General features: G+C 36.8%; 1 protein-coding gene across 5 annotated transcripts; it reads right to left on the reverse strand.

Annotated features, from left to right (window-relative positions):
* Positions 1 to 365: 365 nt before the first annotated feature.
* On the reverse strand, positions 366 to 2,426 carry LOC108838912 (extensin-2-like). 5 transcript variants are annotated; one of them, XM_056996760.1, is made up of 4 exons: positions 1,902 to 2,426; positions 1,005 to 1,511; positions 624 to 797; positions 366 to 485 (listed from the first exon to the last, which is right to left on the reverse strand). In XM_056996760.1, the coding sequence occupies exons 1-4, from the start codon at positions 2,424 to 2,426 to the stop codon at positions 366 to 368; spliced, it is 1,326 nt and encodes a 441-aa protein (XP_056852740.1). The 5 variants fall into 5 exon arrangements, with proteins under 5 accessions (XP_056852740.1, XP_056852741.1, XP_056852737.1 ...); XM_056996761.1 differs by lacking the exon at positions 624 to 797 and having other exon boundaries at positions 366 to 537; positions 1,423 to 1,979; positions 2,136 to 2,426; XM_056996757.1 differs by having other exon boundaries at positions 366 to 2,270; positions 2,307 to 2,426.
* Between the last annotated feature and the right edge of the window lie 7,612 nt (positions 2,427 to 10,038).

Genomic DNA, 10,038 nt, shown 5'->3' on the forward strand with positions numbered 1-10,038 from the left:
TGGAAGTTGGAGTCACTTGAAGATCTCTGTCACCATCAGAGATATTTTACAGCTATGTAAAAGTTTTGAAGGTTATAATTTTGTTAACATCTCTAGAAAAGCAAATGTCAAGGCTGATAACTTAGCTAAATATGCTAGAAAAATTCTCAGAACATGGTTGTATCTTGGAACAATGGTGTATGTTAATGTTATAAAAGGATAAATTGACAAAAAAAAATTAAGCGCATCCAAAAAGTAGCCAAATTTCATTGGTATTATAAAGCCATAAAATAGAAGAAGCAACAACAAAAGAAAATCGAAAAACAATTTCATCAAAAAAAACAAAAGCAATGAATCATGTTGCTTATTAAAGAAACAACTTAAAATTAGTAGTAGGGCGTTTTGTAGACGTATGGTGGTGGTGGAGACTTGTAGTTTATTTTGGGGGAAGGGGAGTAATATGGTGGAGGTGGTGGAGAGTTGTAGACGTATAGTGGTGGTGGGGACTTGTAATCAACTTTCGGCGAAGGAGAATAGTATGGTGGAGGTGGTGGGGAGCTGTATACATATGGCGGTGGTGGAGACTTGTATTCGGGCTTCGGGGAAGGAGAGTAGTATGGTGGAGGTGGTGGTGAGCTGTAGACGTATGGTGGTGGTGGAGACTTGTAGTTTACCTTCGGGAAAGGAGAGTAATATGGTGGAGGTGGTGGGGAGCTGTAGACGTATGGTGGTGGTGGAGACTTGTAGTTTACTTTCGGGGAAGGAGAGTAGTATGGTGGAGGTGGTGGGGAATTGTAGACGTATGGCGGTGGTGGAGACTTGTAGTCAACTTTTGGGGATGGAGAGTAGTATGGTGGAAGTGATGGGGAGCTGTAGATGTATGGATGTGGTGGAGACTTGTAATCTACCTTTGGAAAAGGAGAGTAGTATGGTGGAGGTGGTGGAGAGTTGTAGACGTATGGAGGTGGTAGAGACTTGTACTCTACCTTCGGGGAAGGAGAGTAGTATGGCGGAGGTGGTGGGGAGTTGTATACGTATGGCGGTGGTGGAGATTTGTAGTCAACTTTTGGGGAAGGAGAGTAGTATGGTGGAGGTGGTGGGGAGCTGTATACGTATAGCGGTGGTGGAGATTTGTAGTCAACTTTTGGGGAAGGAGAGTAGTATGGTGGAGGTGGTGGGGAGCTGTAGACGTATGGGGGTGGTGGAGACTTGTACTCTACCTTCGGAGAGGGAGAGTAGTATGGTGGAGGTGGTGGAGAGCTGTAGACATATGGTGGTGGTGGAGACTTGTAGTCAACTTTTGGGGAAGGAGAGTAGTATGGTGGAGGTGGTGGGGAGCTGTAGACGTATGGTGGTGGTGGAGACTTGTATTCTACCTTCGGGGAAGGAGAGTAGTATGGTGGCGGTGGTGGAGAGCTATATACATATGGTGGTGGTGGAGACTTGTAGTCAACTTTTGGGGAAGGAGAGTAGTATGGTGGAGGTGGTGGAGAGCTATAGACATATGGTGGTGGTGGAGATTTGTACTCTACCTTCGGAGAAGGTGAGTAGTATGGTGGAGGTGGTGGAGAACTGTAAACGTATGGTGCTGGTGGAGACTTGTAATCTACCTTCGGGGTAGGAGAGTAGTATGGTGGCGGTGGTGGTGAGTTGTATACGTACGGTGGTGGTGGAGACTTGTAGTCTATCTTCGGGGAAGGAGAGTAGTATGCTGGAGGTGGTGGAGAGCTGTAAACGTATGGTGGTGGAGGAGACTTGTAGTCAACTTTTGGGGAAAGAGAGTAGTATGGTGGAGGTGGTGGAGAGCTGTAAACATATGGTGGTGGTGGAGATTTGTACTCTATCTTCGGAGAAGGAGAGTAGTATGTTGGAGGTGGTGGGGAGCTGTAGACGTATGGTGGTGGTGGAGACTTGTAATCAACTTTCGGGGATGGGGAGTAGTATGGTGGAGGTGGTGGAGAGCTGTAAACGTATGGTGGTGGTGGAGACTTGTATTCTACCTTCGGAGAAGGAGAGTAGTATGGTGGCGGTGGTGGAGAGCTGTATATGTATGGCGGTGGTGGAGATTTGTATTCAAGTTTTGGAGAAGGAGAGTAGTATGGTGGAGGTGGTGGGGAGCTGTAGACGTATAGTGGTGGTGGAGACTTGTAATCAACTTTTGGGGATGGGGAGTAGTAAGACGGAGGTGGCGGGGAATTGTAGGTATATGGTTTTGTATGTGGTGTATATTTAGGGCCTTGTCTTCTATATTGTGGTGGAGGAGATGGTGATGCCGAGTAATAGGGGGAATTCTTTTTGGGTGGATATGGTGATTTGGGTTTGTGGACTGGGGAATATTTCTGTGTTGTTGGGGGAGATTCGTAAGGGTAAGCTGCAGCTACGATGGCACTAAAGACCACAACATAAACCATGCAATGCCCTAATCCCATTATTTTGGGGGATCTCATTCTAGCCATAGCTGCTCTTTTTAGTTTCTTTTCTTTGTTATGATATAGTTCAATATGAAGTCCCTTTATATATAGTCAATTTTTGTGTAAAGTTTTATATTATCCCCCCCACTTGGGTTCGTGTGTGGCACTTCCTAAACATTTAGACGACGTGCTTAAGTTGTTTATTTTAAGATAGTGATTTTTGGGGCATAAGAAATGTTCCAGATTCTTTGCAACTTCCTATAACTCTAAGAAATTTGTTTGCTTATTTTTTATTTAGATTCCAAAATTAGTGAAAACGAAGAAAGCGTTGAACTGGTAGTTATGATTACTTTAGCCCCAACAGAGAAAAAAAAATGATTTTGTTTATGACATTAATGTGGTGAAAGCGAAGATTATTTCATTATTAACAGTACCTTTTATCGTAAAATCCAAAAAAAAAATTAAAGACTTTTGTGAATGATATGTAACACAAACTATGAATAAAAAACTTGAAGTCATGGGAACATCGTCGGCCGAAACATACGTTTACTAAACCTAACAATTCCAATACAGCACACCAGGGGAGAAGCCAGGGGTTTCTTAAACTGGATGCAAAATAGCTGATAAAAATAGAGTTAGGGGTGTTGAACCCAGGTTGTTATAAAGTTATGGGTGCAACTTGACCAAATAGCCACTTTCTTCTTATATTTTCTATGTAAACTGTAAAATATCTAAAATACACTGGGTGCACTTGGACCCGTAGTGTTCAACATGGCTTCGCCACTGCAGCACATTAGAAATAATGAAGCTTGGGTGAAACTAAGTGGAGGTCCGAACCGACTGATGTTGATCAATGGTGTCTAATAAGTTATACCTACTATTGGGGTTCTTTTCGATCTCTACGCATTTCACCGTTCCACCGGAAATTCCCTCTGCCCCTACCGTACTCAGTCCCTCCTGTAATATTCCAACCGCCCCATGAATTGGTATAAAATACTGAAAAACCATCACAAACCTCTCTTTTTTTTTCAGAGCAATAGACCAGACCAACCTACAGATGTATATGCCATCCCGAAGTGATCTATTAATCGGCTAATAGATTAATAGACATAAAAAGAAAGCTGTAACATACGTTTACCATTCAGTAATTGATTATATTCTAATTTGAACGATGCACCTGAAAAACTATTCATACCAAAAGGGTTATATCCATTGACTATATGTTAATTCATTCTTGTTCTAAAATGATCTTAAGAAAGAATTTGTGCTTCTTTGTCAAAAAAAATTGTGCTTAGATAATTGGGGAAGATCGAAGGTGTAACCTCACATTCCATAAAAGTCTCGAGCTCAGAATCTATTTTAAATATAAATAAGAACAAGGAAAATATGTCTATAGTACTTAATAGCGAGTTTACCATAACCAATATCCAGACAAACTACGGCGTATGAAGATTTCAAGAGTTTTTTTTGGTAAAAGATTTAAAGAGTTGTTCATCAATTTGACATGAAAAAAAACACACGTTATTACCATTTTTTGAAGTTCCGCAAAACTATGATGGAGGATAGTTTAACGGGTACACAATACAAACCTGAATTTTATCACCAAGAAAAGAGAAGCACTGCAAAGATCAGAGCTTAAAAAATCTTTAGTTATTTTTATAATATTATAAACATAAATGGATAATTAGTTTACATTGTAACTTTTAAGCATTTGACCTAAAATAACCCGCATAACAGCCTAACAGGTATCGGATTTTATAAAGATTTTATGTTTTAGCCGACAGTGAAGGCTCTCTTTGCCTCCGTCGGTCCGGTCGTGTCGATCTTTTTTTTTGTTAGTTTCTATATTTCTTAGTCTCTGTTCAAAGTTGAGTTGATGGTTTTCTAGATCTAGATCTGTATGTGCTGTTGGTGGGGTATTGTGGTGTCGGTGATGGCTATTTCGGTTTTGAACTTTCAATCTTTCGATCTGTTTGGCCTCTTTCCGGCTTGTTCTTTATCTTTTGGTTCTCACAGTTGATTGGAGGAGTTCTATATCCCTTTGTTGGGTCTAAGACTTATCTGATTTGGTGTGTTCCTCGCTTTTCAGTCTGCATGTGTGTTTAGTTCATTTCTTCTTGTGGATCCTCCTTGGTTATGAAGGATGACGGGTCAGTTTCTTATGCGTATTGTATTCTATCTTCCGGCTCGTCTTCAAAGACATAGAGTTTTGGCTCTTTGCACCTTGGCGTGGAGGTTTGAATGATAAAGCTTGAGTCTTCTTCCTCTGGAGTTATTTATCTGCAATATCTTGTTGCTGTCGGAGCAGTAAAAGAGATGCAGAGTCGCCCTAAATAAAATCGTAAGTGGGTGTGCTCTTATTTCTTCCTTCTTTCCTTGGTAGATTCTCATGTTTGAATGTATCTCTGATATGATCTAGTTCTACTGTCAGCTTGTTCTTTGTACTCTGTTTATTATGGTTTACGGTTGTTTCCGGAGAATTTTTTCAATTCTACCGGCTTATGTTTCCAGAGGAAGGTCTTGTTTCCTGCTGGCTGTAGCTTCTAGGGGTTGGTTCTTGCAACTTGCTAGCCATGGTCATACCTTGTGTATCATGCTTGTGTTATTCAATGAATCGTTTAGTGTTTAAAAAAAAAATTCTACCTAATAAAAAACATAGACATGAATTATATACAAAATTTAAAATTTATTATGTAAAAATAATCATAGCTTTTATTAAATAAAAACACATTAACCAAAAATAATTATGTGCTTTGAAAGTGCAGATCATATTAATACTTATTTAAAACATTATCAATACTATTAAATTTTGAACATGTCCAATTGATATTAGTTGGGTCCAACTTAAAAAGAACTTCGAAGCTATATATAACTGTATTTTATTTATATGAACAAAAAAGAATAACCACCTTTTTAATTTGTATCCATAATAACTACCTCACGCTGTAACTGCATATATTCCAGTAATTATAACCACCTCTTTAATTTGTATCCATAATTATTGGTATCAACTTCTTTTTTTTTTTTACTGCAAACGGCTATTCTATTACTCAAACTTGAAGTGGTCTGGGTAACCAGACCGGAATAGAACAACCAATAAAATGTAACTTCCTATGAAAGGATCTAGCTGTCTTAGCTAAAAAGTCTGAGATCTGATTACGCGCTCTTGGAATATAAGAAATCTTGAAATCTGGGAAGCATATTAGCAATGTCTCTATCCTCTCTAGTTCTGTAGCAAAACTTGGCCAAGCATGGGGTTCCTTGATCATAACAATCAATTCTTTGCAGTCCGTTCCAAAGTTCTGACATGTTGAATGTTGAAGCATATTCTCCATCGCCCATTGCAGTACTTCCACTTTTGAGTGCAGAGCTGATTCTCTTCTGGGGAAGTTCTATGATCCCATAAGTTGCGTATTTCCTCCACTGTCCAACCAGGTCCATCCACACCCACTAAACCGTGCATGAGGTGTCCATGATCCATCCAGTAAGCAAATATTACCCAAGCTTATGACTTGGGGTTCCTCTACAATACTCTCTTGGATTAGTGGTGATATCATCTCATTGGCATTAAACCAAGCTTGACACTCACTCTCAGCATATCGAACTAGTTCTAGAGGATCTCTGTCTATTCCCCTAAAGAGTTTGTCATTTTGTGCCTTCCAAATATACCAAATTAGCCAGGGATAAAGATCCCTGTCTTGCTCTGGTTCAAGTGAACCGTTTTTTTCCCAGAAGAGGTAGCTCATATTCGTGTATATGCTTGCTGCTGGAAAAACATCAGGATTCATTGGAGTCGATGAGTGTAACCAAACTTGTAGAGCAGGTGGACATTCGAAAATAGCATGTGTTACTGACTCCTCTGGTTCACCACATCTTGGGCAGTAATTGTCACATCTCATGTTTCGTCTTACTAGATTTCTCGTTACTGCCACATGACCAGTTAACAATTGCCATATAAGATGATAAATTTTCTTCGGCGCCTTTATATTCCAAGCAAAGGCTTGGAGCTTTGTAATACTTGGCTCTAACACTTGCTTTTCAGCTGCATCCTTCAAAAGGTTTTGAGCAACCCAGTATCCAGACTTGACCGTGTATTGTCCATGTCTTGTGAAATTCCAGCAAAATATGTCAGGTCTATGAGTTGTGCTTATGGCTAAACTCCTTATAAGGGGTATGTCATCAGGGCTGACATATTGTTCCAGTAGATTAATATCTCATTCCTTCAGTCCTGATCAATAAGATCACTTACTCTCATATTTGAATGCATAACTGGCGCTATAGGTATAGCTGGCCTAGCAGGATTCAATGGAATCCAGGGGTTCTCCCACACCTTAACCTCATAACCAGAGTGAATTTTCTGTCTTATCCCCAGCAACAAAAGCTCCCTCGCAGCGGAAATACTAGTCCAAACATAAGAAGGACTGTTTACAGAATTTACTCGTAAAGGCGAACTCAGTCTATAATATCTTCCTCGTAAGACACGGGCGACCACCGAGTCCGGGTTTTGAGCTAGCCGCCATAGTTGTTTCGCCAGTAATGCCAGGTTAAAATCATGAATCATACGAAATCCAATCCCTCCTTCTTCTTTTGGTAGACATACTTTTTCCCATTCGACCAGTGTATTCCTCTCTTTGGGGGATTTGAGCTCCACCAGGATTGGCCAATAGCGCTTGCAAGGTTTTCACATATCTCCAATGGGAGCAGGAAAGTAGACATAACATACGTTGGAAGAGCAAGCAAAATGGATTTAATCAATACTTCTTTTCCACCTTTCGAGAGCCAGCGACCTGTCCAGCCATTCACTCTATGCATTAGTTTATCTTTTAGGAAGGCAAAGAGCTTGCATTTTGAACCACTAATATCTTCTGGAATACCCAAGTAAGTCTCCATCCTTCCATCATTCTGTATTCCAAGTACATCTTTGATCTCTTGCCTTGTGGTTGCATCAATCCTCTTACCAAAGAGTAAGGAGGATTTATCAAAGTTAATACATTGTCCTGATGCTTTACCATAGATCCTGATTACTTTCATTACTTCTTCACATTCACGGAGCTCCGCCTTACAGAAGAAAAAGCTATCATCAGCAAATAATAGGTGGGATACCGATAGACACGCGCGGGTAACGCGCATCCCCGTTATCTTTCCCTGGTTCTCTGCGTGATTGAGAAGGCTAACGAGCGCTTCCGTGCATAGAATAAAAATGAAAGGAGACAAATGATCTCCTTGGCGTAGGCCTCTTCCTGGAATAATGTTTCCTCTTGGTTTCCCATTCATGAGGACTTTGTATTGTACTGACGTAATACATCTCATGATCCATGTGATCCAAGTTTCTGAGAAAACCATCTTTCTCATCACAGCTTCAATAAATGACCATTTCATCCTATCATAGGCTTTACTCATATCTGTTTTAATAGTCATTACTAGTTTAAAATAAATAAAAATAAATAGTTATTACCAAAATAAGATTTTTTAAAATATTTACAATACTGTCAACAAAATATTTTATTATATGAAACTTGGTTATTTAAAATGGAAAATTGTCAAAACAAAACAAAAATTCAGCATGGTTGTCCCTATAATATAAAATCATCATTTAGTTGTCTTTTTAGTATATTTTTTTTCATAATCCAAAAATAACCCTTAATTAACCTAATTAAACACATTAAACTAATATATTTTTTTAAAAAAAATTAACTAAAAAGTTTTAGAAAAGAAAATAAGAATAAAACTTTCAAAAAAGTTTTTAATAAAAATAAATTCGTAAATTTTATAAAAAAAAAATAATTTACAAATTGTTTTAATAAAAACGTTAAGTTTATAAAAAACGTTTGACAAACTTTTATTTTTATAAAACATTTAAAACTTTTTTGATAAAAAACTTAATAAAATAAAATTTGTAAACTTTATAAAAATAAAAATAAAAATAAAAATAAATAATAATATAAAAAATAAAAGAAAATGAAAATAAAAATAAAACTTTTCAAAAAAATTTAATAAAAACTTTAAGCAAACTTTATACAAATAATTTTTACAAAGTTTTATTTTTAAAAAAGTTTAAACATTTGTAAAGTTTTAATTTTATCAAACTTTTTAATAAAAATAAAACTTTTTAACTTCTTTTAATAAAAGTAAACTTTGTAAACTTTATAAAAATAAAAATAAAACTTTACAAAAAATTTTAGTAAAAACTTTAAATAAACTTTATAAAAATGTTTACAAAGTCTTTTCTTATAAAAAGCTTAAACCATTTGTAATTTTTTTAGTTTTTATTATACTTAAAAAATAGAATAAGAGTTTTCGAAAATCACAAGACAAAGTATGGAGATATCATAGATTTATGAATAAAAAAATGCAAAATCATTTTATTCTCAAGTAAAATTGACCATAACATGTTTTAGGAAGTTAGAATATTTTAAGGATATTTTAAAAATATTTTCTTTACTGAAATTTCATTAGTTTTATTAATTTAGGCGCTTTTTAAATTTTTGACAAGTAAAATCAAAAATAACACATTTTAGGAAGTTAGAATATTTTTAGGAGATTTTTAGAATATTTCTTTAACTAAAACTTTCATTAATTTTCGCAAAAATCATGTACTCTTATCCGTAGAAGGCACATTCTAAAAATTTAGAAGATTGACGAAAATTCTGAACACGCTTTCTACTTTTAGTAGACGTAAGAGTATATTTTACAAAACACATTCCCCGACATTTAGAATACTTAATAAAAGGGAAAATCCCATGTAAAACCTCCAAAGTGGCAAGCACTCCCACTTTAAACCTCAAACTGTTATGCTTCCATAATAAACCTTAAAACTAAAATCATTCTTAATAATAACTGCAAAAGTGGCTTCCGTGTTTTCCGTAGTATCAAGATGTACAAAATTAAAAAAATTTGTTAACTTCGCAGTTAGCTCCATTAGATTTAATGAAACATGTGTCTTATTATGAAAACACAAAACTCAGCAAGACTTTCGTATGAAACAGTTTCTACGCAAATTTAAGAGTTCTTCGTAGGCTAGAGAACAACAAATTTAAATCAAAGTACTCCATTATATTTCATATAGTAGCAACTTAAGATAAAGTAAAGTAAAATAAGGCTAAAATGAAATAAGAGTACAGAAAAAACAGAGAAAAAACAGTTTAAGAAAACAGAGTCACCAACTATTCAGTTTTCCTTATTGCGGGGGTTGTGAATCGGTAGCAGACCGATCATAAATTCTGTTTCCAAATACTTCAAAAGGTCGATCTGTGAAGGGGCTCCAAAATGTTCCACTTCCACTTGGGATGTTCTCGATCTTTCTTATCTTCAAGGGTCGTCCACGCGAAGCCTTCTTCACATGTTTGGCTGGTTGGGTCGAGGTGACAGACTGTTGAGGGGCAGTAGAAGCAGCAGGAATTGCAGAACTTGATTGAGGGGTTTGTAACAGCTGAGAGCTAGATCCAACTAATGGATTGTTTTTATTTTTTCTTGGTTTTGGTTGACGCTTGGGGTGAATCTGAATCATGAAAATTCAAGCCAAACATATATCACAATACGAACTAGCTACATTTCTAAAAATAATTAAAAAGAAAAATACCTCTATAGGATGTTTACGAGCTCTACCACGTCTATTTTTTGGGCCTTCTACAATGACCGGTTCATTTTT

Source organism: Raphanus sativus, unplaced genomic scaffold, assembly GCF_000801105.2.
Source record: "Raphanus sativus cultivar WK10039 unplaced genomic scaffold, ASM80110v3 Scaffold0346, whole genome shotgun sequence".
Taxonomy (NCBI): domain Eukaryota; kingdom Viridiplantae; phylum Streptophyta; class Magnoliopsida; order Brassicales; family Brassicaceae; genus Raphanus; species Raphanus sativus.